The following is a 27,543-nucleotide window of genomic DNA, read 5'->3' as shown; positions in this document are numbered from 1 at the left end:
GCCGAGGCACGCTCGGATGGATGACTAAGGCTTGCTCGGGCAGATGGCTGAGGCACGCTCGGGGGGATGACTGAGGTACGCTCGGGCGGATGACTGAGGCAGAACACAAGGGCAAAGTTTGCCGGCGTAGTCGATTCTGATTTAGCCCTGCTCAACGCAGCTAACGTGCGTTGCCTATTGAACCGCTGCGTAACGGCCTGGCGCCACTTTGGTGTCTGTGTAGTTTGCGTGCTGTCCACTGCGTGGCATGGAGATGACCGATGTGCCTAATGCGCATATTGGATTGAGGTTTGATGTGGCTTTTCGTGCCGGGTGCCACGGAGAGCCATTGGTATATTGTTATGGTCTTCTGAGAAGCAAGAATCATCGTAGTGAACGGTTTCGTCACGGTGTGTCTTGTTGCTGGAATCCACACACTTGCCTTCCTTAAGAACTTGAAGAACTTAGGGGCCATCAAAGTCTGTGTCCCGGCTTAAGTGATGCCGGCTTCCTCTGAATCCGGTAAGTATTTGATATCGCGAGCATACGCCACGTTGAAAAATTAGATGCAGATACACGTTGATGAGAATGGGACTATTCATTCAGTTTTCGTTGTTTGGTAAGCCTTGTTTGGCAAGACACAGAAAATACTCGGAATATATTCGCCTACTTGTGTGTGTGCTATGCTGACAGGTCAAATCACCCACGGCATGAGAGGACGAATATCACTTCCCTGGAGCACTGCATGCTTTGTGGGATTCTTGTGTCTGCAAAGGTGTACACACACAGGCACGTATTTATGCAAGCCGTTGGCTATCCTTGAGCCATACTAGTCACTGGTCAGCCTGTTTTGGCTCGCAGACTTTGCCGCGATCTCTTTGCTGCGGGGAATGCCACAGCCGTTTAGTAGAAACCAATCTATCAGCGCCAGGGGGCAAATGGGAGCATGGTTAATTCTGACGTTGTTATGTTTTCGTTAACTTCATATAAGCCGATACCTCTTTTGACCGCACACGTTTTCAAATCAGTCGATAGCCTGAAGCATAGTATGAAGTACATCACTGCATACCACGAAATAACGTCAGCAAAACAAGTGTCGTGCATTCTCGAAAGCTAGCTTGAAACCTGGCATGGCATTGGATAGACTGGTTCGACGGAACATCGTTAAAACTGATTTTAACGTCCGATATTGCATGTACCACGAACGAGCACACATGGACTTCGAGCTTTATTCTTGTTCAAGGCATCATCGCTCTGCTGATGTACAGCTCCTCTGAGAATTGAGTACAACCAGATTTTCTCCTAGCTAGGACTTCTTCTGTGAAACCATTACGCTTCTCTCTACTAGCTCTCCAATAGCCTTCAACTACCTCTCTGCTCTCTACTAACTCTGCCTCTACCCTACTGGGGCCAGCCAGTCCATCTGAGAGGCAATGTAAACCTAGCCTCGATCTCCAAGAGTTGATTCACCTCCCTGCGACGAGAAGCTTTAAGCAAGCCTCCAGCCGTGAAGAGTCACTGGTGCTAATGGGCTCACCCGTCACCTGCTTAAAAATGCACCCGTAGCTCCAGTGCAAAGTCGCAATACTTGTGGGGCAAAGCCAAGCAAAACTAATCAGTTATGATCATAACCATCATCTTAATGATTTAGGATGGTGTTGCTCTTTTGTTAGTCTCCACCTATCAGTATTCATTACTGAATAAACTAGAGAGAGAGAGCGCCAAGCCGTTATCGATTATTCAGATCCTCGGAGATCGTACATTGTGGCTGCTCTGGCTCTGTTTACACGCCGGGTCGCGTGCCAAGACCGAGCCGAGGCGGCCTTCGACGCCAGTTGACCCCTCTCACGTGAGGCGGCGCGGTGATTGCCGACGCCTGATAAGCCGCAGTTGAGCCTGGTCTTAAAACGACCCTGTATCCTCGCCAACTTTGCTGGGCGCCAGGGAAGTCTCCGCTAACTCAGACGCAGCGTGATGGCGGTGAACCTGCGCATTGTCTTGTCTCGAATTGTCGCAGATAGCTTTCGCCCTGCACAAAAAGCGAAAAGCCCACTGTGCAGCCCGGCGATCATGTTTGTTGTGGCAGACCGAACGAGCTTCGGCCTGCCAATGTCGTTATCGAACCGCGGATATCGTGGATGATGCTAGGAAAAGCTTTTCCATGCCAGCCGTTCTAGACCAATTAGTTCTGATAATATGCAATGTGGTAGCGTGCCTTCAACCAGGCAAGACGCCACGACCCACGAATACATCAATACGATGGGCTTGCGTCTCTCGGCATCTTCTCGCCATTTCATCATAATTCACCCGACGCAAGCAAAATGGGTCACATCGCCGGCGAAGACAGTGTAATTAATCTGGTGTTGGTGAGAAAAACAAACGGTGCGGCCGCAGTTTGTTTGCGCTGAACTCCAAACAGTTTCGCGAGTCGCGTGGTTGAGCAAAAGGCGCACCGGAACCCGCTGAATATTCATAGGACGCACGCCGGCGCGAGCGCTGCATACCTCGATAGGACGTCGGCGTGACGTCATCCACGCAACGTGTCGGGGCGACTGCCAAGACACCGCAGCCACCAGCGCTCTGCGGTGACAGTGTCGCATTTCCGACGGACCTTGATCTGGTCACGGCCACCGCACTCGAGGGGCTGTTAACCGAACGGCAATTTTACGAAAAGGGAGAAATGAGTCATGACGGCGCCGTAAATGGGGTGAGTCCGGTAACAAGCGGCTACAGATATAACGATCAATTCAGCTCAGCGAATTTCCGTATTTCGTGTATGCATCGCATAAGGTTAACACAAGTCGGGGAACAAACATGTCAGGCTGTTACATTAAATGAGATTTTAGTGGAATCCGTTCTTATTTCACGGAGAAGCTCTCTTCTTCGGTCACTACCTCTTGAGCTAAAGGACGCCTGCAACCCAGCATGCACCTGTCTAGTAGAGCAGGCATTGCCTAGTGCTAATCGGCATTCATTTCGGTACCAGGCAGTGTTTGGCAATGCCTATCTATATTGTTGTCACCACATGCAATCTATGGCACACCGGTGATGTGGCTCATTTGTAGCTGCACTATTTACCTCAGCACAGCAATTCTCTATGGCACGACACGCGCGCCATCCCGCAATCTGTGTGAGAGCAGCGGCGGCAATTTGTGGCCCGGGCTGCGACCCGCTGACCTTGCCGTGCCGACAGACGGCGGGCGGACAGCAGGGGGCGGGCGGGGGCGGGCGGGGGCGGGCGGCCCGGAGGCCGGTCGATCTGCCGTACCTGCCGTCGCCTGGATGTAGGCGGCGATGACGGAGGCGCGCCGCCGCCAGCGGTGCGTGCTGAGGAAGCCGTGCACCAGTGACGCGAGCGCGCCGACGGCCAGCATGACGCAGCCGCCGCCGCAGAGCACGGCCGTCACCTGCCAGACGACCGAGCCGGCCGGGCCGTGCGGCGCGCAGCGCGCTGCTGTGCCGTTCAGCCGGCACACGGCCAGCGCGCCGAAGGTCAGCTCCGGCCGCCGGCCGCCGCGCAGGAACCAGGCCGGCTGCAGGAAGCTGTAGGCGGCGAGCACGGCCACCGCCACTGACACGGTCGTCCACACGGCCGACACCGGCCACGATGTGTACGTCCGCACCACGCGTAGCTTCATCGCCGGTGGCCTGCGGGCGCCGGCGCTCGCGCGGGGTCAGGTCACACCGGGTCAGGCGGGGTCGGGCGCGGCCGGTCACGGTCGGGGCGCGCGCGCCGCCCGCCGCCCGCCGGCCGCGCTCGCTGCCATCGCCGCCGCCGTCGACGGGCTACTGCCGCCGGGCATCGCGGCCGACGCGGCGCCGACGGTGCCGACGCGGCGGCGCGCGCGGGGTAGGTCAAGTGAGCGCTGTCGTTGCGCCAGCGTCGATCGACGTATAGACACGGCCGAGGTAATCTATGCTAATAGATGAGCCGCTCCGTGAGGACAAATGGATTGCGATAATGTTCCGCGGCCCGAGGCGCGCTCCGCCGGGTCGGAGGCAGGCTACCCGCACGTAACGCCCAGGCCTTATTAGCGGATGCGGCACGCGGATTATGGAGGTCAGGTGGCGTGCCATCGATGTCTCGCGTGCGCTTTCGTACCTGCTGGTAGCTAGTGCTGCGAGGTAAGGAAATGTATGTCTGGTTTTGTGGGATCGTTGAACAGCTCTTGTTTTTGTTCTTCTCACGAAGGCTAACTATGCAGTTGACAACCCCAGTGAAAACTTTCGCTAAACCATTCACGCTTGGCGCGGGGCTAGCAGTTGTCTCAGTGTGCCCGGAGCTTTTTCTGTTCCGTGTACCGAGAATCTGATCCAGGATGTCCAATAGTATAATTCACACTCGTTCAATTAAACAACAGCGTGTACATGCAGCATAAGTGCATTTCTCGCACGCGGTCTTGGCCGTTCTGTCGATGTTTTCATGATGAAGCGACCATGAAGTAAATAAGACACAATTTACGCTCCTGTGGAAAACATGTACGACAGTGGTCATCGTACCATGGCGGCATACGTGAAATTAACTGGTACGCTGTTGGCAGCGCGCAAAACACGTGCCTTTGGCCTATGACCCTTACTGCCATAAAGGTAAATTATAAAGCTCTACGGGAATCAGGAAGCATTGGTATTGGTAGTGAATGTGGGGGGAGATTATCTTCAGCTGGTTATGGTACAAAATATGAGAAGGAAACATTCCTTCATGTTATAAGGAGTATGGCGTCGAAATATGTGACTATAGTGTTTTCAGCATAAGAACCAAGTTCATCAAGTTCATCTGGCCGCTGCATAGGTTTGAGAAAGCGATCAATAATATTTCAGTATTAACAGCATACACGCGGACTGTGTCACACTCGGAATGTGTGATATTCATTGTGTCTTTTCGTGGTAGGTGTCGCCAGTAACATGTCCATGATGTGTTGGAAACGTTGCATTCAATAGGCAACATAACAGGTGAAGGATATTACTTTCTGTAGAATGAAGTACCGTCCCTTGCCGTCGAACAGAATCGGAAAGTTGGAAGGATGTCAGCGCATGTCACACAGTAGCATCTCTCGCCCGGCACCCATCTTAGGTATTTTCCGATCATAAGCCTCTTGTCAAACATCAAATATGCATTCATTTTGTGCTTTTCTGAAACTTGTATTTGGTTTAATTTAGGGATGACCATGGGATGATTATGAACTAAGTCGGATGCGTGCCCACGCTGCCGGCAGTGTACAATTGACTACGCTCACCTTATGACGATATAAACCAGCAGCTATCACGTTCTGAGATCACGCTAAGGGCCTAGTGGTTCGGCCCTTGCTGCGCCCGCTATGACACCTAACGCGTCATCCGGTGAGTGCAGGTGGCGACGGGCCCGCTGTCTGTCAGCCGGAGCCGCGATACACCGCGTTCGACTTTCGCCGACAGCCGTGATTTCACCTCAGGTTATGCCGTCCTTCTGCATGGTCTTGCGTTAAGACGGTTACGGTAAACTGCAATAAAGGCAGATCCACACATTGTGCACACGGCCGATTGACAAGGTTGTAGTAAGCCTTAGAGCATTGGGTGCGCTGACACGAACCGAGCTTGCACTGCCATTTCCTCACCTTTATCTACTGGTGACGCCATACTCAATCTATTATTGCTGGGTTTCACTTTGTGTTCGTTCCTTTTTCTCTCGGCGCGGACAGGCGTTGGATGAATCGCCTCCGATGCGGCCTGCGGTGAGCGAGGGGCGTCAGATTGGCTTTTATGAGAATTGCCCCGCGCTGAAGAGAGGATGATTCACGGATTTCGTATTAGATTTCGGTCCAAGCTCCGCGTCCCCGGCACCAATCACCTCTGAGATAGGGCTGATTGTCCAAACACTAGCCGAGAATTAAAACCAATCAGGTGCAGTAATCGGCTTTATCCTGGAGCTCGGCAAATGGCGCTGAATGCAATATCCTTGTCCGCAGTATGTGATCGTTTTCGAATGCCCCGCAGAGGGGCTTTATATGAGGGCCTGTACTTTTGCTCGCGCGGCTTCAAGATTGCGAGGTTGTAATCAATTAGCGCCATTGTTTCCTGATCGCGCCATGTGAAACGCACGTCCGTGAATTTCTTCCGGGGAACCAAGGACATGTCAATGCCGTTTGCTAAAGGTCGTGTGAGCAAAAGGTCGACGCTCATGCGTGTTGGATGCCGCGCGCATTGAAGCTTACAAAGTGTGCGCCACTAAGCTTGCTTTTGCTTTCCGAAGTAAAGTGTACTGCGGGTCAGGCTGCACGGACAGGCGTACGATGCTAGTGACATCTACGGGGCGGAATCTTATCTATCCCGACGCTAAAACTGGGCTGCGGCTTCCTGCCAAGAAAACCTGCTTATCTAATAGAAATCTGGTGCGAGAAGTGCCAGGCGCGCTGGGCGTGGCGCGAATGCCAGATAGGATCGAACTGACACAGTCCCCGAGTCGCATCCGGCGGGGCTTCCGACGGCGGGCGCCCGCCGCGGCCTGCGGAAGTGCCGCGATCGGGGCGGCCGCCCGCGGTCGATGGCGACTGGCGAGCAGAGGCCGGCCAGCTGAGCCGGCCCCGGACGCGTCACCGACTCTTTTAGAAGGTTAATGGCGCTGATACAAGGGGTGTGGTGTGTCTTTTTTGGAGCTGTTGCACCTTTACTTAGGTTTAGTTAGGAGATATTGAGGCACAAACTGTGGTATTCGTCAATTTTGGGAGCGAGTTTCATTAATTGCGCAAGGTTAAATGATTTGAGCATTTTAGAAGGCTGCGTGGGAGAAAGGGCTTCTAAAAGACAGACATCGGTTCTGGTTTTACTAGCATTTTCTCGACACTATTTGTATCAAACATATGCTAGCCATGCTAAACCAATTTTCCCTTCTATTTGGTTCTCTTGAAAGATGCACGAAAAAAGCGGGAGATGTCGACAAACATCAAAGGAGAGATTTATTGTGCATTTTAATATTGCAGCGTTCGGAGAGAAAAGACAGAACAAATGACAGGAGTCGAGAGCGGGAAGCAGATCAATACTCCTCAATGTGGACGATTCCAAAAGACAAAATGTTTCCTTTCTATAAGCTAGCTGCGACAAGAAATGTGTGTTCGTTGCTGACGGATTTACTTTGGTTCGGTTCCAGGGAAGGGAACAACTTGGGCTGGAGAGATCCGCTCCGAGAGAGAGGGAGAGAGATGAGAGAGAGAGGAGAGAGAGAGATGAGAGAGAGGACGGAGAGAGAGAGAGCGAGGGAGAGAGAGAGAGAGAGAGGAGAGAGAGAGAGAGGAGAGAGAGAGAGAGAGAGAGAGGAGAGAGAGAGAAGAGGAGAGAGGAGAGAGAGAGAGGAGAGAGGAGAGAGAGAGAGAGAGAGAGAGAGAGGAGAGAGAGGAGAGAGAGAGAGAGATCCGGAGTGAAAAGTCCCAGGATCAGGTAGACGAGGCAAAGCTTAATTTTTAATACAATGGGCAATGACAATTTTAGCTGATAGACAACGCAGCTACGTTTTCAAATACGTCAGTGCGACGCAAGGCAAGGGCGAGTAATCCATATCAGACGCTACACACTGTAATGTGCACTTTGGATCAAGTGATAGAAGTTCTCTTATCTCGGCAGATGCGGTTTCAAAACATGTCCATCGCGATATGGGGGAGATAAATACGTACGACTGAAATAATTAGAACATGGCTGACAGGCATCTCGGTAATGGTTATTGCTAAAGATGCTGAAGGACGGTGCCTGCGAAAATAGAACATTTTGACTTTATCAATGTGATCAATTTGACCATTGTCAACGCTGTTTCTCAGCGACGCAAGCGCAGCCCAGACTTGCGTGGTTTCGCCAATGACACCAAGTACCATGTTACCACTAGACTGGCGCCCGCCGGCGCGGCGCGTGCCTCCGCCCCACCCGCCCGGCCGCCGGCGACCGTCCCCGCGGACGTCGTCGACCACGACGCGGCCACTCGCGGTCGACGTCGGCGACGACGCTGATTACCGTCGCGCGATGAGCCGCGAATAATTGATGTTGATTTTGAAACGAGAACCAGCCGCCGCGGCTGCCGGGCGCCCCTGTCGCTGAGTCACGTGCCGTATCCAGGGGATGAATGGGCGGTGTGCGGTGCGCCGCCGCGTATTGCGTATATTGCAATCCGTTGGTGATCGGCGGGGGACGTCGACTGGATTATTTGCCAGGGGCCGACGGCTGATCTGTATCGCACGCGCGACTCGCTTTGTGATTATCTTGTGGTACAGGGCGCTGCTAAGAGTGGAGGTGATTTGAGATGTGGCTGGGGGCACTGAACGGTTGCGGTTCCCACTTGTGGTCATTTCCTTGGCAGAATCTTGAGCTGGTTCGGTGTCTCAATGGCTTGAGTAGCTGATGTGAAGGAAAATGAGATGAGATGCTTCCCTGTCGCAGGAATTGAACCCCGTGCGTCCCTGTTAGGAGCCCCGAGATCATCTAGACAATATCCTTCTTCATTGGCGCGCAAATGTCTGTGGCTCATCTATAGACTCGCGTTTGGTGAAAGGCTGGTTTAGTGTTAGCCCCCAGCCCCAATTCATTTGTTCTTAAGTCTTCGGAAGCCGGCGAGTGAAGAATGCGAAGGGTCCGAACAGGACCAGAGATGCATGTTTTTCATACAGGTTGGGTAGCTGCTCTCATTTGCGCTTGTTTTCAATACGAAATGGAGCCAATACGGAGGTACGGTATCACTCCGCGCAAGTTTTAAAGGCGGTGACATGCTGAATCTGTTCGGGTAAGCAGCGTTCATCAGGCACGGAAAAATGAGTAACGTTTTAAAACGACGGTATGACAAGGTGTTGAAACTTTTTTATTTAAATATGAAGATGATGAGAATAAGAGATGGGATTTCATCTCGTCATATCATCTAGTTGGAGATATGCTTTAAAGTGTTTGAGAAGAAAACTGGTCGAAGAGGACAGTACGTTAAACATGTTTCAATAGTTAAGATTGTATTCGTCATATAAAACAATAAAACGGACCATTCTCAAGGGTGGAGTATCATAATTATTTAGTGCCGATCATGTTTTTACAACTCGGAACATATTCCCAGTTGAGGTATTGATCTGCAAGTTCGGCAAGTTAAATCTGCTCGGTAAGTTTTGATTTAATGCCAGTCCGAAGTTGTGTGAGATGAAAGCAAACTGACTAAAGAGACTTTTTAATTGGCTCCGCCGGAATATTTCGTTTGACTGGCGTGGTCTTTGGGAACGTCCGGGAAAGTTTACAGTCCGATTTAATAGAATTATAAGAGGCTTAAGCAAGTGGAACGCTAAATGTCTTTCCAATTATTGGTGCAGAGAATAAAAATCGTGCTGTTAATGTGTCTTCATTGTCACTGCATCGCATGGGTAACTTCTGTGTTGTGTTTGATTATCCTTTTCCAGCTGATGCCGTCTGATCAGAACTAAATAGCATCGTGACCAGAGTTTATGATAGAGCAACTGAGTTCCAGTGGGAGACAAGCCGATCACTTCCGGTGACCAACGCTATGGAGAAAGCGTTGCTAAAATCACGACTCGTACTCATATTATTTTGGAACTTGGACCCAAGTAAATCGACTGATTTTACAAATGCGTTCGGTTCGGACCTGTTGTAAGGCGAAGACTACAATCCGTTAACCGACCTCGGACTCGGATGCAGGACACCAGCATTCGGACTCAGCGCCAGGCTCGGATTTGGACTCGGAGGCTCCAAAAACATGAGATTCGGACCAAATGTTTTTCCTTCCTTTGGGGTAGGTTGCATATAAGTTAGGCCCGGCCACTAGAATGGCATAGAGGCGATCGGCACCGCCTACAATTCGATAACGATTTCAGTGATTTTTCTATAATAAGCCAGAAGCTATAGTTATCCTTATGTCAGACCCGTACTCGCATGAGTAAACCTCGTTATGGTTTGCATCTCGAGCAATCAGCATCCCCCCCCCCCCGCTATCACACCTGAAACTTTGTCTTGCTTTCTCGGTGTTTTTCAACACAATGTGTCATGCTAAGCTTTGTTCTACATCACGCAATATATTTTATTCAATTATAAGAATCTGATGAAATAAAAAAGCGTCAGGAGACTGGTGGACTCACTTAAAACTGTAGGGCGAAGAGCACAGACGGGCTAGCAATCGGCTTCCAGGGACTCCGATTCAGACTTGAACTCAGTTTGCGAAGACACACTTAAACTTAAAACGCTTAAACACTTAAGCCCGGAGAATTATCAGAATAGGATTTCAGAGCAAGGGGGCAGCTATAAAACGTTTCCAAACTTGATTACTATGGGAAACTAAACGCCAAGATGTGCATGATATCTGTTCCTTCTCCAAATTTTTTTTTCGCAAGCACACCGCGTGAAATGTATTTTGGGGAGCGAAAACCCTGAGTGTTCGTGAGAGACGACGTTCGCAGATGACGTGGATACTAAACACAGTCAACATGGTCTCGGTCTTATTGAAAAGACACGGATTATGATCTGCTCATTCGTCCTCTGTTGGTAAGAGCCAAGAAGTGCGAGATTGTCTCATTTTTCTTGCGACGGCGCGGGGAATGTGAAATGATGATGAGGATTCTCTACTTTGCTCCCTCCTCTGAAGCCCATTCACCATATTCCTGACGCAACGTCAGCATTTAAAGGGAATGTTTCAGCATTTGACAAATTTGGGAGCAAGAACCAGATATGATGAAACAAGCTCACTTCTAAACTATTGGTATGCTCCTCTTTAAGATGGAAAAGACTGCTCTAGACCAGGCACAACTACTTTGTGAGAAAATATGGTTTCTCAATGGCGTCGATTGTTTGATTAAGGCATCGTACATTGCAAATATAGATTGAGGAGTCAATTGACTGCCGTGTATATCAGGAAACCGCTGCTCACAAACGCCAGATATGAACGCTCGACAATTACTTTTTTGATGTGGCCTTGATCCACTGCATGCACGCTGAATTGCAGGGTCTGAATGGCGTTATCACGACATAATGGCTGCCAAGCTGACTTTGAACTACTCTCCCCGATATACCATTCCCCCGTTTCGCGGACGTATAGCTCAGAAACTGGAGAAGCTGAGGTCTTAAGAAGTGCATGGTTGTAACAGCACCGAAGCTCTTCAAGGTGGCTATTTCGGTTCAAAACCCCATATAACTGTGGAGCCACTCCCTTAAAACCCGACGGTTCACGTAGCCTTGCCAATGAAACCATTTCAGTGAAAGCTTAACAGAAACGGACGCATACATAAATAGAAGTCCAGTCAACTTACACAACCATCAACCTAACCATGAACGTACTTAAATCATTGGTCTCACAGTGGATTAAATGTCTGAGGGATATCGAAGTATATATTGGGTCTTGCATTCATAGAATTTCATAGACATAATGTTAAAGCCTTTCAACATTGGGAAGACGTGCGTTCAACATCACCCTCCCCTGTGGAGGAGCGTGTGACTACGAGAATGCCTTAAACACAACATAGCGAGCAATACCCAAGCACGGTCTGCGACAAAGCTTGTGTTAATCGTGCAGTTGTAGCCTCGCGCTCTTGTACGGAATCTGGCAGTTACCAATATAAAGTTAACCTATACGCCGACAAATTGCATCGTAAAGTGAACTTTACAGGTCTGAGTGAATTTTAGTAGACAGTCACAATAGTAAAGGCAGAGAGGCGAGACTTTAAGCATTCATAAAACAGCGTGCGGAAATTTTATCGGTGTTTACCTCTGCCATACACACCACGTAACTAGTTCCCCGCTAAATAAAGACCTCGTAAAATGGCTTTGATAAGCTTCCCTTTCGCCCGCATGCTTCTGGCGGGAGCCTTGGGGTCGGTTAGGACCGAGCATTTACTAGCAGCGAATAATTTCTAACAGAAAGAGCGGGCACATTTCACTTGAATAAAGCGTCATTCGCCGGGCAATATTCCGTCGTCACGCACGTGTCCGTGCTTCCTGGGTTCAGTGGCACGCTGCGGCGTTCGACCCACTTCCCAGCGTTGCCACAATGAACACCCTGCGAAACCGCACTGCAAAACACCACCTCGCCGCCCTCAAACGCAGTCTGGCCGCTCCGTGTCGATACGCTGCGCGCAATTACGCTGTCGGGTATGAAAAATGCAGCGGGCGGATTTGCTGTTTGGCCGGGCGTCGCTGATCTATTTGGTTCGCCGCTCGAAGGACGGATGATTCGGCGCTGATTTCACGACCGAGCTCCGGCACGGGACGCCGCGCGGCCGACTGAGCCTGTTCGAGCGCCGCAGACGGTGAGTCAGAGGCGAATATTAACTCTAATCTTGATTTCACAGTTGGCCGCCGGTCGCACCCCGACTCTCATTCTTTTACGACTCATAGGCTCGGCCCAGTGAGAGGGAAAACTCGCCGACGTGAGGCACTCTGAACAGAAATGGGAACGCACGGCTCGATGGAGGATTGTTTGAAGACTGCGCGCGGAGTTAGCTTGGGCTCCAGCTATTGCCGCTGCGCTTATCATCTTTGTGGATCGTTCGTGTAGTCAGAGATTATAGCATTTATATCATTAGGTTATTATTTAAATCTCCCATTCAGCTCTTTCTGTTGCAGGTCCTTTGTTCATCGCGGTTCTCATGTAGAATTAGTGGAGATACCCCTGTTACATCCGGCTAGGGGATGAAATAAAAGGATCCCCAAACAGGAGTATCTGCAGATGGGAGTGGCTCCTTTCATATGATAATGTGTCACATTCATTAAAGCAAGCTTTAAAGCTGCACTCTAAGGGAAGGGAAGGATTTTGTTCGCCATTGGTTGGATCACATAAGACGTAATACGTCGCGTGGTGTACAGCGAAATAATTCGCTTTGTTCTCCATCCCTAATCATTTCAGTCTTGCGCTCGGCGGCGTAATATTTCATATTGGTTACACTTTGTGCCTAACATTTCATCCACTTATTGGGGGAAAGCAAGGAGTGTAAGCTCAAGGAATTTGAAATGCTAGGCAATAGTGAATGTCGGCCGTCAGGTGTCGGCTAATAAATGTCGACTCTACACTAACATTAAAGAATGCTATCTTAGTCATATCCTAGTTTTAAGTATAGGAAACTAGTATCCATATGCAACATTACCTGACCCTTCCCACTATATGCCTGTCGGCTCACAAAAGGCCTAGCTTCTCGATGAGACCAGCGACAGCACTCTTGCACCAAGCATAGGCTTGTTTGCTCATGCGGCAGTCAGTTTTGCCATCAAGATAAGGACATGCGGCCGTTCACAAAAACGAAATTTCGCGAATTTTGTCAAACCTGATATCTAAGAACTTAGGCTAGGACCTCCAACCGATAAGAGACAGTGTTTCCTTGTTGCATTGCTCCTATAGCGCGACACGCAAAAGACGGTTATTTTTCTTTGGTCCTCACAACGACACACTGGCTCAGGCCTGAATTCATCAAAGCCTATTCATTCCCCGAAGCGTTGGGTTTTATAGTTTACGAGCCCTCCGGACCCATTCCGTTCCGGCGGTCCAGACCTGACTGATACCCCACGCACTAACACGGGCGCTTCTGAACCCGTCTGAGGGCTCGATGTGAACACTGAGTCTCTCCAGCGCTCCGGGCAGCGACAAACGAGCAGTGAATCCGGGATGATTTACCCACAATACCGCCAAATGAGCCCTCAGTGGCGGCGGCAATATATTTTACTGGGGAAGCGCTCGGCAGCGGGTGAAGTTCGCCCTCGGCCAGAGGCTGACAGGACTGTAATATTCGGGAAGCGATGGAGACCACTGTCGGCTGCGTCAGCGGGTGGTCTGACCCTTGTGTGGGCAGGCCGTTGCCACATCGGCTCCGGCTGGGCGTGGCTTTGTCGGACGGAGGCGGCGATTTCAGACAGGTGCTGGAAGTGATCCGATTTCGGTGGTTGGCAGATTCCGGGCCTGATTCCGCGTGAAGTCAAAATTGTCTTGACAACGAACCATAATATACCACTATATGAACTAACCTAATGAGCTACTGTTTCGTTTGCTCTCGGTCAGAGCGGAATCGATTAGCATTTCTTCGTTGGTCAAGTAGAGGATGAGTCACTCGAGTCATCGATGTGTCGCCTCAAGTAGAAACGTGGGTAACAGGACATATTCATGGCCTGAGACCACATACGCATGTCAAATGGATCAGTCGCACTAGTGCATTGATATCAAAGTAAAGGTCCGATTTAGACTTTTGTGATGCCAGAGGAACGATTTACCTCCTTAACTGCCGTCGCCAGAATTGACTCCACTGGAATCAATCCCGAAATTAAGCCATACCATTTGAATTGGAATCGGTTTCGACCGTTTGTTGCACTGTGGTTAAATAGGTGACAGTCAACATCATTTTCATGCGCTTTGAGTCAAAGTTTCCGGTGAAGCGCAATCAACAGTCTGGTCGCGGCGGGATTCCAGCACACATTTAGGTACATCGTTTTACATGACACAAAAGTCCGATCCACCGGAGGTCACGATCATGCCAGAAGTGCATGTGGAATCGCAAGAGTGTGCGCAGTTACCCCGGATGGAGCCCCAGGAATGCAAGTTGTTCAGTGCAGCTACGAGGAACATCACATTTACATTTTAACTGAAAAGTGGCTGTTAAAAGTGCTCATGTAAACCCCCGGAACTAATGACTAACGATGAAACGCGTCGCAGCGCAAAACCCGGTACCGGCCCAAACTTGAACTGGTCCAGACGCCTGAGTAGACCAGTTCCGCCACAGTTTGGAGATCTCGAACCATGACGGAACTGACTGAGTCGCTGCGGAACGTCCGGGTTCGCAGTTCCCGCCCCACTTTCGAAGATCCGTCGTGCTCTCGACGCGCCGCCAAGTTGCGGGACTGACCACAAGTAGACGGCCACTATCAGTAGAATGTGACGGGGTCTCGCACTGTGAGCGCAGCTTCTCAGCTCAGCACTGAGGTCGTCACACGTCCCTGAGGCCACAGGTCACGCGGGGCTGGTCAATAATGATGCCCCTCTCCTCCCGAGATGAGTCACGGCACGCGGCGACAACATGCTACGAGCGACCTCAGGGCCAGTGGCCGGTAAAGACTTGACCGTGCTGATACAGCATCATCCTGCCTGTGGGTCCCGCGCCGCGCCGAGCTGGTCGCGCGTTCAGGTACGGCGCGGCGGCGCCGACCTTCTGAACCACAGCAGGCATACATCGCCCCGGCCTCGCTGGCAACGGCCCGAGATCGATGGGTGTTACTGTCATCGGAACGTTCTGCGCACAAGACGCTTCAGGGAGTCAAAACCCGAAAGGGAATCGGTCGTATGCGGATAACGGTTCAGACTCGGCAGCATTTACCTGCTATCGGTTGTGATGTGGTCAGTGCATGCCACTTCCTAGAGCTGGCAAACCACCACTGTACGGTCAGGCACCGCCATAGTGCTGTCGGGACTGATCCAGTGACGACTGGTGCCGTCATGCGAAAATCGTACAACTCTACGCATGATCAGAAAAGGCACGCAGCTGAAGACGATTTAAGACATATGAAGTCCAGTGTGCTGCATTCGGTACTATCAAATCGTGTCAAGCCACTGACAATCAAACACGGCACAGCGCTTTGAGCATTTCTTAAAGCATCTTCACCCTTAACCTTTAAAAAATCGACAATCCCACTCTCATACATACAGCATTCTCCCGCCATATTTTCCCGCCGCCTCCGTCGGAGGGAATGACCGTTCCGGGCCAAGCGCCGCCCCGTCTCGCGTACCCTGGGGTCGGCAGACGGGAGTGCGCGGACAGCACGTCACACGACAAATGACCAGCTCATTTGGCCCGCCCGGCCGGTCATTTCCGGTCGCCCGAGGCGGCGCCGGGGCGGGGGGGGGGGGGGGCGAGGCGAGCCACAATCCTCATCTGCCTGACGACGGCGCCCGCCGATCGGCGTCTTCGGTGCGCCGCCGGGGTCGGATGAGAGGGGCGCGCCGGAAACCGACTCTGTACGCCACTCCGTAAATAGGAGCCTAGCTCAGAATACCAGAACGCACCGAAGCTTCATTCGACGTTAGTAATTTGTAGCTGGTGTCAAGGTGAATGCGCCGTTCCACGGTCTGGTGTGCTGGGCAACTGTGCACTGAGCACACGGCACACGCTTTGCCTGTACGTTGCGTATAGATCGTAAATGCTTGCACTTTCCAGAAGTTCAGCAGCAGCGGACGATTGTTGATGTCTGGTCTTTTCTGCCCCCACCCCTTCCGCTACCCTCCCAAGACGATGGAACCTTCAGAAACATTCGGTCGTACCACTAGAACATTCAGATAACTCTTTCTTTTCACTTAAGCGTGTGTTTGACAAGTTCCAGCAAATAAAGATAGGCAGTGCCGGGGTCCAATTTAGTGTTCACCCGTGTTTGCCGTGTAAATACCAAGTCTTCCAGCGGAGCCTCGGGCGGGAAGAGAAAAAAGTACCTAATTATCTGGGGATTTCGTAAGTTCTCAACAAAGAAGCCTGACAATACTTTAGTCTGTCTCCGTCCTCTGGCGCGCGGGCTCATTTCAACACAGCTCGCCAAATAAGAGCGAGGCGGGGACCGGTCCCGGCACGGTCTGCCGCCGCGGCGACTTGGTTTTCCGGCGGCGGTCGCCCGGCGCGGGCTCCGTCTCGCCGCCGACGCCGGCCGGGGCCGCGGCTCGTGCGATAGGGCGCTCCTACGACAGACGCAAGCCGCCACCGAGGGCCGCCCGACGTGTCCACACTGGGAAGCCCGGCCCGGATCTGTGGCGGCGCCGCCGTGCGCTGCGGCTCGAGGCGGCCGTTCACGCACTGCGGGCGGAATCCGGCAAATCCGCGCCCGGGGCGAGCGTCGCGCCGCATCTCATCATAATAGGATTTCATAGACGATTGGGCCGCGGGCGGGGAGTTATTATTTTCGGCAGCGGTGCAGCGCGGCGCGCTTGATGGCTTACCCGGCACCACCGGCGGCGCTCAGGAGTTTTGTCGTCACATCTGGAGCATTAGGTAAACATGTTTGCGTCGGGCGTTTTCAGCTTTGGAGACGACTGCACAATTTTGCAGCCTTCACGTGCGATGGTGGAGATACGCCATCCATGGCTAGAATATCCGGTCATGTAGTTTCACCGCCCCAATCCTGACATTTCTGCAAGTGGGCGTCCACTGCCATCAAATACGGGCCAGCAGCTTAAATGGGTCTTCGAAGTCAATAAGCATGAAGGGTAAGCGCGATTTCCACCTCATGTGTTCCCATGAAACTCTATAGGGTTACCGCTAAATTTGAAAAGGTATGGAGATATCCGCCTCCTCCTCCCTTTGCCGTTGTTCCAGCTAGTCGGGGATGTTGAGCGAACACTCTTGAATAGACTGATTGCCTGCTATAGTTGACATAACAATGATAGGCGATATGGCATCTTGGACTTAATTTTTTTCATGCATCGCTATAGGAACAATTTTCAACATTCCTGAAAGTGGGCACGTGACCGCGTGCCCCCCCCCCCCCCCCCCCACCCACTGCGCCCTTCTGTTCCTACACCTATACAGAACGCCCCGAAGGCAGACGATTGTCGACCTTGGTCGCCGCCTCGGTTCAGCCTGGTCTGGCGTGGCGGCCCACTTGTGAGACCGCCGCACCGAAATACAGCCGATAAACAGCTCACTGCCGACTGGGTCCGGCGGCCGGCCATCCCGGCTCGTAATTGGTCCGCGGGCGGCAGCTGGTGCTCGTCGAGGCGCCGCCGGTAGCGAGCCGTCCTCAGACCGCGCTGAGTCACGTCCCCGCGAGCTGCAGAGCCGCGGGGCAAAGACGTGCGGATGGAGGGGGCCCGGCGCGAGGGGGCACCGCGCCCGACCGGATTAATCTCCGAAGAATATTCTGAGGGGGACGGCGGGGGAAGCGGACGGTGTTTGTAATGGTGACGATATTGGGCGGCGCGTAATTTACGGCCGGCGGCCGGAATAAAAAATGCGCTGGTGACGTGTAGCGATCCGTCGGTGGGGAGCACGGCTGCGACATAAACACGCGCGGAACTCAGGGCCTGTTCAGTAGATCATGCGTGGCGAAAACAGCCTTCACATCGGACGGCGTATTGGTTTACGTGGCGACACATGGCAGCAGAGCATCTGTCGTCTTTATAACCTTCCACACTCTAGCGGGGCAGCCGGCCCACGCGCTGTGACGACCGGGGCGGCTGAGAGGAAGGCCGACCCAGCCCGGCGGGGTAAGATACAGCCCCTCGGCAGCGCCGGAAGCGGCGGTGGAGTGGTGCCGACGCGCCCCGGAAGAGATCAGGGCGCAGCCCGCCGTCTGAGACGGCGGCACGCCGCCAGCCAGCCTGCCATCAATAACACCGGCTTTTATGGCCGCGTCCACCGTGTATTTTCCAGACATAATAGGCCATTAGCGGGCTAATAAATCAAAACGGCTGTATCGGCGTCGCCGGTCACTCAGCCGGACAGCAGAGGCGCCCATAAAAATTAATAGACTCGCCCGACTTGGCTGGCGAAAACGGTCGGCGAAGAGCAGTGCAATGTCAGGTATTGTCCTTCCTGTAATTGTTTAAACGCGTTGATACTGACGTGCATTTTATTCTGTGCGTATGCATACACCTGCATCGCACACCGTCCACATCATAAATATTGTAAACGGCATCGAACCGCGGAAAACCGACAGCGGCCTTTGTGAAAGCGCCTGCATCAGAGGTGCAAATAAAAATCACGCGAGACGCATACTAAGTCAACGTCAGAGATAGCGGCGAGGATCCACGCATGGAAGAGCCTTCGAATCTAGCCGAATGGTATCGTTATTCAAAAGGCAAGGGCGCCATCCGTGGCCTATCTCGCTCAAGGACGGCACCAGGTCCCGCGACGAAGCCCTTGCCGGCGCGCCGGCGCGGTCGACAGAGTAAACAGCGCGCGTGCCCAGCTGAGGCGGCGCGGCCGGCGTGGCGTCTCCCAGGAGTGACACCTGTTATTACCGCCGCTAACGCGACGATGGTAATCTCATCAGCGGCCCGCGGGAGGGCCGCGGCCGCCGGGGCGGGGCCGCGCAGTAGGTCGAGTGCGGCGGACCGGCGCGCCAGCCGCATCGGAACGAGCCCGACACCAAAGGAGCCTTCGTTTGTGGAGATGCAGCCCGAGGATCGATAGGTCATTTACTGCCGGCAGATAGACCGATGCAGATGTGTCGAGGGCTCGTAAGGTAAGTGACACGCCGCTTTATTGCGAAGAAAAAAAAACACTGGTAGCAGCTTTGACTACTGAATTCGGTTGGAGTGAAACATTTCCGGCAATTTGAACACCATGATCATGGGGCGGTCCATGGGTCACCGACGTAACACAATACATTTACGTCAGCACGCAGATTGCCACCGTCGATGGCAGTGCTATACAGACACTGTCGACAAGGCGTCGCATCTGTTTGTACAGGGAATCCGGGCTTATCTCTGCCATTTCCCCTGTGTTGTTTCCAGCCGGAGGTTCCCAATTCCGACGCATTTGCATAATGCACACCAGTCAACGCCGGGGGGTTGATCGGATTAAACACGTGGCCTGTGCTGCGCTCCTGGGCTAATTGGTGAACTAGGTAGGCCACCAGGCAGAGCTTATCGGCTTGCTGGAGCATCCCCGAAGCCGTGATGTGACCAACACACGCCTGTATCGTAAATGACGCTGGCTATCGACAGTTTAATTGCGATCGTTTGGGCCCTCAGAAGTACGCAAAATGCACCATTGTCTGTTTTCCAGAATATCACAACCAGTTGCTGACATATCTTATCGCATGTATCCATGTTTCTGAAAGTATAAGACATCCTTCGATGTAAAAAGGCAATGTTCCTATGCAATTAAGTGGGAGCCGAAAGCTTTTTACTTTGTCTCTCATCTGCCTTTGCGGAAATTAAATCTTGACTATTGGTCACGGTTGCCACCGTGTATGGCTTATCTACTCGATGATCAGACGCATAGATCCCTGCCTGGTGCATCCGCTGTGTTGGCGAAATCTTGGAGACTGTAAATTCGTTCCGCCGGAGAACAGATCGAAGACAAAACGACCACTTTATTGCAATACGGCACCCGTGTTGCAACACACAAATATATCGGCTATGGCTTGCTACAGTATCACAATAAGGCAGTGCAAGACCAACGTTACTCAGGATCAATTGTGCAACGATTGCGCGACGATTTCATTAGAATAGTGTTACTTGTCCTCTCGTGAACGACACATCAGCTGCAGTCCTGCTGCTAGGCGTCGAGGGAACGCAACAGCTTAGCAGCGCTTGTTTGCTGCTCGTAACTACAAACAATAAGAAGGAAATCAGTGATGGCCTGGCCTGGTCCACACACATCTCACCCCCAAACTACAGCCAACGTTGACACCCCATGTTCGTCTCCATGCAGCGATGGAGCACACTGGCTACTACGCGCGTTACTCAGCTTCTGCTGACAGCACCCCCCGGGCTGGGCGTTTGACCCGTGCTGCCCGCTCCAAGCCCCAGTGCGCACAGCACTGATCAAAAATCAATGTCCAACGCCTGGTCGATGTGTCCAGTGAACAGGTGTCCATTCAAGAGACGATCGCGAAAACAGGAGGCGATCGCCTCCCGGCGGTATCGAGGTCACGTGGCGCGAGGTCGTCGCGCCGTCGATGAGCGCACCGCGAACAAATTGATCGTCCAGCGAACGGAGCGTTGTCCAAACACGCCCCGGGGTGTTTGCAGTGGTCGGTCGATGGCAAGAGAGGTGTGGACCATAAATATAAAAAGCATAACCACACAACCCGTCCGGGCCGGAGCAGCAGCAGAAGCAGACCGACGGCCAAGGTGGGAGGAGCGGATGCAGCGGGAGGGACAGCTCGTTAGTGAAGGATAGGGGGGGGGGGGGGGGGGGGGCTCAGGCACCACGGCACCCGATGAGTAGGACAGGATGGACAACAGCGACTTAGCGAGATGCAACTTGAATGACATGATCACGGTCCAGCTGAAAAAACTCCGCGCCAGAAAAGAACATGAAAACCGTGATGTGTTTGAACATATGATTCCAAGCACTGCAATCTGCTTAGCATGGCATCAGACGTACCATGGTTAGCCAGCTGCGGGATGAAGGAGACGGGTATGCGACGGGGCAACGTCGCGGCCGTCGTGGGTTGCTACCGTTGCCAAATCTTACCCCGTCCAAGGACTCCACTACGCGGTGCGCTCGGGTGCAGCAGCGGGACTCTCACCAGAGCGGTCATGGGGCAGACTCATGGCTAGCGACGGCGGCGTGCCCCACGGTGAGGCGGGCCGTGGAGGGATTGGGATGAAACAGTGAGGGAGAAAACTGGCTGGATCAATCATGGGCATGCGGGACAAACATTCACATGTAAATGTTAACGTCGTGCACAAAACGAAGTCACCACAAATCGCATGTTATTCTACAAATACGCTCTGAATTGATCACGGTAACGTCATGAAAGTGACACATGTAGCACTGGCAAAAGACAACAGACAAGCTAGTGTAACAAACACGATGGGCTCAGAAATACGACAAGTCACAATCTCTTGGCACTAGGATATGGTGGCATCCAGTGATGACACAGCGAGCATGGTGAGGTATAATGATGACACGACCAGCACAACAATAATACACAGACACGAATACTGAGTCAGGCGGCCATGCAGCTCTCTGTGCGGGAAATATTCGGACCTCCACAGACATATCGCACAATCCTGCTGACCTTGCGACAGCCCCTGCCGTCTAGAGCCGCCCACAGATACTTCAGCTCGTGCCACACCAGCGACCTGATGAACAGCAGCGCCGCCACGTGGCCCAAAATGCAACTACCAGTATAAATGTCGCTGCCGAGCAGGAGCGGGAGCCAACGGTCGGCTGGCCCCACCTGCCTGAGGTAGGCGGCCACGTGACAGAGGTAGGCGGCGCAGCCGGCGGCGCCGAGAAGCAGGGCGCGCAAGTAGCGCCGTCTGTTGGCCGCTGTGACACAACTGGCCATATACAGGCAGTGGTGGTCCTGGCCGCGGAAGCAGCGCTCGCAGAGCCGGCAGTGACGGCCCAGGTCGCGCCGCATCACCTGGAGGAGGAGCGCGGGTCAGGCACGCCCGGTGCGTGGTCACACAGAGTCGGCAGTTACGGTCGCGTTGACTGGAGCAGGGGCACAGGTCAGGCACACCCGGTGCGTGGGCACACAGAGCCGGCAGTTACGGTCGCGTCAAATGGAGGAGGAGCGCGGGTCAGGCACACTGGTGCGCGGGCACAGAGTCGGCGGTTACGGTTGCGTCGACTGAGGCAGGGGCGCGGGTCAGGCACATCCGGTGCGCGGTCACACAGAGTCGGCAGTTACGGTCGCGTCGACTGAGGCAGGGGCACAGGTCAGGCACACCCGGTGCGCGGGCACACAGAGTCGGCGGTTACGGTCGCGTCAAATGGAGGAGGAGCGCGGGTCAGGCACACTGGTGCGCGGGCACACAGAGTCAGCGGTTACGGTCGCGTCGACTGAGGCAGGGGCGCGGGTCAGGCACATCCGGTGCGTGGTCACACAGAGCCGGCAGCTATGGTCCCTTTAATTAGTTGCGATTGTAAACCCGCCAGATTTGCGAAAGCCCGCTACTATACGGCCGTCGTGCTCACCTTGCAGACGGGGCAGTAGCTGGCCTGGCCTGTCACGGCGGAGGCGACCTTCCTGAGCGTGGCGGCCAGGTCTGCGGTCGGCTCCAGCGGGCCGGGATCGGCCGTGGCTGCCGCGTGGTAGCAGAGCACGAACCCGATCAGCAGGCCCAGCGTTAGGGCTGCGAAGGCGGGCGGCACCAGCCGGTCTGGCTTCCGTACGGTCAGGGACGTTAACTGTGGCTGTGTGAGCGGGAGGCGGGTGGGCGGGCGACACCCGCACACAAAAATAAACGTTCCCATCCGTTTGTCTCGTAGCATGACCCATAAAATGCTCTTCTGTGCAGAACATGCGTCAAAACAACTTTTCACTAATATCGGCATGATATGCTCACGAATTGTTCGTTACGTATACCACATCCTAAACATTCTTGCGAGTACAGGACATCGCTCCCAGAACAATCGAGGACCCCTAATTTTACTATACTGACTCTGACACAGGACCCCTCCTTGCCCCGTAGTTCGGTGGAATACCAAAGTTCCATCGAATCCCGGCCGACCTCATTCAAAGGATACAGGTCTTCAGGTAGACCAGACCGGACGCCACTGACACCCCCGTCAGCGCCAGAACGCCTCCCAACGCGAATGGACTCGGCAGACTGAAAACCAACGGCAGTTGTCAACGGTCGGCAGTGCACTGCCAAACTGTGAGCACAGACATGCGGAGGGCGTGTGAAAGGGAATCGCGTGATGTATTTCGAGCAGATCTCAGCGCCCAAACTAATAGGTAAAAGCTGATAGGGCAAGTTAGCTCCCGCGATACATTGTATGAGGAAGACACCGGCGCATGCGTCTTTATCAGTGTGAGCCATTGAGGCCGATGTGACAGTGACAGGTAATTATTATGCGTGGAACAAACGTAATTAGAGTCAGTTTGACTCGTGCTGTGCACGACTGACTGGCACTGTGTCAAACACTGTCCAACTCAACCAGACAGCCGCGGCATCTGTCAGTGACTGGTGACGTCACAGGCCACGTTTGACTAATCCCTGAGCACCACTCAGTAGGCACGCCCATTCCGTCATCCCCAGACCAGCAGCTGACAGCTCACGAGTGGAACCCCAGCCGCCAATGCCCCGGCGGCGCGGCGGAGCGGTGAGCAGCGCCGCCCGCTCACCGGCTGGGGTGGCCGAGCCGGTGGCTCTGGCCGCGCAGCGTCAGCAGACCGGCCGCCATCAGGGCCGGGTTCAGCACAGGCGCCCACCGATCCGGCGTCAGCTGGCACAGCAGCAGCGTCAACAGGTACGTGACGGCCGGCCGCCACAGCGTCCACAGCCAGAGCGGCCGCGGCGAGGGCACACCGCCGCCCGCCAGGTGGCGCGCATGCAATCGGGTTAGAAACCTCCCGCAGGCCGGCCTGTGGGCGGCGCGAGAAAGGAGTGGGGTCTGTGGTTGGTGCCAAGGGTGGGCTGCAGAAAAATGGGCATAAGTGACAGCCAGACAAAGTGAGGGCGACCAGCTACCGAAGCAGCGTGTTGCATGAGCGGCGATATACCTAGGACTCGGGTTTATGTCCCTTCCAAAAATGTTTTTGAAAGCTATCATTTGTCCCATTGTTCCGTCCTCACGTTCTTTCTACACGACTCGCTGTGGCAGAAGCGTGTCATATCCCAGCTGATGCCGCGGCCGTGACCACAACGCGTCACTGGACCGCACGTTATGCGCTCTCATCCACGCCCCACCCCGGTCCGCACCCGGCCGGCAGCCGCCGTACCTGGCCGGCGACACGAGCTGGTGCGGGCTGCGTCCCTCGGCGCTGGTCGCCGCCAGCAGCCCGGCGCCGCTGCCGTTCACCAGCAGCCAGCACACGTGCTCGTGACCGCCGCGAGCCGCGTGGTGCAGCGCCGTCTCGCCCCGCCGGTCGGCCGCCAGCAGGGACGGCCTACGGGCAGTGGCACGGCACAGCCTCAGGGAAACGTCCCCACGCAGTCCAGACGAGGCAGGCAACCATACGGCGGACGTCACACCTCCACAACAAGCCTCCACATGTTACAAGACTGCTCTGCTGTGGGACACCAGCTGGCCCGCAGCCGTCCACCCTGACCTGGCCCTCTCCAGCAGGTACTGGACAGTGGCGGCGTGCCCAGCGCCGGCGGCCATCATCAGCGGCGTGCGGCCGTCCGCGTCCACCGCTGATAGCGGCGCCCCCACCACTGTCTCCAGGTACTGCAGCACCGTGCTGAGGGCACATGCCGCATGTGCATCACTCATCATGGTAGTAAGGGACAGCATCGGTGGAAGGGAATGGCATGGTTCACTGATGACAGACCAAACTCATACACACCCACTTTGGTGACCACAAAAATTGTCATGCTTAGGAGTCAATGAGCTTTAAAAAAACATCTGTATGGGCTGAGACAATGCATGGTTTAAATTTTGGGAGTAGTCTACAAATGATTTGCATTAGGTACTCACAGATGGCCATTCTGGGCAGCTGCATGGACACAGCTGGCACCATGAGCATCTCTGCACTCAACATCAGCCCCAGATGCAATCAGCTGGCCAATGGTCCACAACTGACCACTCAAACAAGCTGCAAATAGTGGTGTCTGACCTAAAAGAAATCACACATGTCAAAAGGCAATCTGAAAGCCTTCATAAAAAACATGCATATCATCTCCTCATTCTCATAACAAGAAACACATCTTCATATATCAGCAAGAGGATCTGGCAAAATATTATGTGATAAAAAGGTTGGAATATGCTGTATTCACACTGACAGGATTCCCTTTTTGCAATGCAACTGAGAATATCTCAAGGTGTAAAATTTGTTTGCTTTATGACACTAAGTGTTCCACATAGGCCTTGTAAAGGCTGGAAGAACCATGAAAGAAAGCACATTTTGCATGAAGAAAATCATGTGCTTACCTCCCCTTGGTGTTTCACAATACAATGTCCATACTGAAAACCCAGTGCATGGCTTATGCCTCTCTTCACTCTACAATCGCCTTCTTGATCCAGGTTCCAAGAAATTCCCTGCTCTAGCATAAGACCTGATTAAATTTAGAATTTCCTTATGTGACAAAGCTTTACAACATCAAACATATTTCACATCTTTCTGTGCTCAAAGCAGAGTGTAGATACATAAACTCTTAAAATGGTTTCATCATCTCAATCTGCAACCAACAAATACCCTGTACATGTGCTGACCTGCAGGATCAGCTTCATCTGAATATCCAGCATTTCCTAGGACACCTTGCACTGCAGCCAAATTCCCTGAGAGAATTGCACAGTGCAGAGCCGATTTTCCTCCTGTAAGTATAAGCTGCAAATTAAAGAAGCAAAAAACAACAAGTTAACTGAAACATTCTCATTGTTTTGGGAAATATGGGTTCATTCAAGTCTGTGCAATGGGTAGATGCATAATGGCATTGCATGGAATGTTTTACTAACCTCTTAATATGATATTGACTGCTGAATTGGCATTTCCATAGTCAGTTATAGGCATAAATTAATTAGTTAAGCTTAGCAAAAAAACTCAATTCTTATGTTTACACACAAATCATTTAAATCCAACTGATGCTAAAATAGGTAGGGCTTAAATGCGGCTTACCATATTTCACGGTCAGTAGATCTGGCTGCGACAGGAGCAGTTTTTTCAAGTGAGATGAATCCATGAACGACATCTGCTCGATCACATTAGAAACGTTCATGTCCGTCGTCAATTGCATCGTTGGAGTGTTATGGATGTGGTGTTGATACCTCACCAACGTAAACTGGTGTATTCTCAGCCCGAAGCTACTCTCACCGGCCCGCGCCCGTCATGTTCAAGTTACCACTGACTGCATAGAAATGTTCATATTTTCTACGATTAAATATTTTGTCTTCAGTGCGTCGAAAAATATGACATTTTGTTGCCACATCAGATCAATGCGTCTACATCTCCTAAATCCGCGTGCGCTCATCAATATATATTATATATATATATATATATATATATATATATATATATATATATATTGTGTGTGTATGTGTGTGTGTGTGTGTGTGCACATGACTACTGTCATGAATACTGTGTACAGGTCTACTGTCGTGTCCCGAGGCCCCTGACTGACTCACCTTTGCAGGCTGACCTCGGCGCCCTGGCCAAGTGGTCAAAGGAGTGGCTGCTGCCCTTTAGTGCAACAAAGTGCAAAATAATGCATATTGGGAACTGCAACTCGGCGCCGGGTTGGACGGCGCCGAAATCGCGGTCGAGTCCACCGAGAAGGACCTCGGGGTCGTGAGGCGGTCTTTTGCCAATATCGATGTTCGCACGTTGTCATTGCTTTTTAAGATCTTGGTACGTCCGTACTAAGAGCATGGCAACGTTATCTGGGGCCCGTTCGACAAACTGGACCAGAAGCGGCTGGAACGGGTTCAGCGACGAGCTACCCGGCTTGTCCATGAATTGAGGCGCCAGCAATACCCTGAGAGGCTCAGACTCCTTCAGTTGCCCTTGCTATACTATCGTCGTCGTAGGGGAGACATGGTATGTGTACCAGCTGTTTCACGGAGGTATGACGCTGTCGGAAGACGAGTTCCTGACAAGGCACTACTCGGAGGTGACGAGAGGACACCAATGGAAGGTCAGAAAACCTCGAGCTAGCACTCTCGTCCGTCGTAACTCATTCAGCACGCGGGTGTCAGCGACTGGAACGCTCTTCCATACCCGGTCGTGTCGTCGACCTCAGTTGAACAGTTCGAGTTCAGGCTTGATCTGCAAGACCGTGCACTCACTGGGCTGACACCATGCACGACATTCCACACTGAATCTTCCCATAATTTGAGACTGTTTGGTTGCCGGACCGGGAGCCTGACGAGACCGGGACCTACAGGCCTAGCGGCCTTTTACAATTCTCGATCACCATAAGGTTAGGTAAGACAAGGTATGACTGCTCTCGCTAAAGCGAGCAGAAATTCGTGATTATGCACGGTCTTGCAGCCTACTTACATCCCAAACATCTGCATTATCACATCCCTAGTTTTGCTG

The 27,543-nt window shown here is 52.8% G+C and overlaps 1 protein-coding gene and 1 long non-coding RNA gene across 2 annotated transcripts; both read right to left on the bottom strand.

Annotated features, from left to right (window-relative positions):
* Positions 1-20,795: 20,795 nt before the first annotated feature.
* LOC119112761 (palmitoyltransferase AKR1) lies at positions 20,796-24,331 on the bottom strand. Its single transcript, XM_037237043.1, has 5 exons — positions 24,286-24,331; positions 23,689-23,928; positions 23,088-23,170; positions 22,536-22,720; positions 20,796-21,978 (listed from the first exon to the last, which is right to left on the bottom strand). The coding sequence occupies exons 2-5, from the start codon at positions 23,745-23,747 to the stop codon at positions 21,556-21,558; spliced, it is 750 nt and encodes a 249-aa protein (XP_037092938.1). The 5' UTR covers positions 23,748-23,928; positions 24,286-24,331; the 3' UTR covers positions 20,796-21,555.
* Positions 24,332-24,423: 92 nt separating this feature from the next.
* On the bottom strand, positions 24,424-26,337 carry LOC119112995 (uncharacterized). Its single transcript, XR_005095810.1, has 5 exons — positions 26,125-26,337; positions 25,722-25,823; positions 24,987-25,125; positions 24,616-24,750; positions 24,424-24,453 (listed from the first exon to the last, which is right to left on the bottom strand). It is a non-coding gene; the product is annotated as an uncharacterized LOC119112995 (long non-coding RNA).
* Between the last annotated feature and the right edge of the window lie 1,206 nt (positions 26,338-27,543).

The sequence above is a fragment of the Pollicipes pollicipes genome, unplaced genomic scaffold (assembly GCF_011947565.3).
Source record: "Pollicipes pollicipes isolate AB1234 unplaced genomic scaffold, Ppol_2.1 Scaffold_7261;HRSCAF=8764_pilon_pilon_pilon, whole genome shotgun sequence".
In the NCBI taxonomy this organism is placed as follows: Eukaryota; Metazoa; Arthropoda; class Thecostraca; order Pollicipedomorpha; family Pollicipedidae; genus Pollicipes; species Pollicipes pollicipes.
This window is presented reverse-complemented; position numbering and strand designations above follow the sequence as displayed.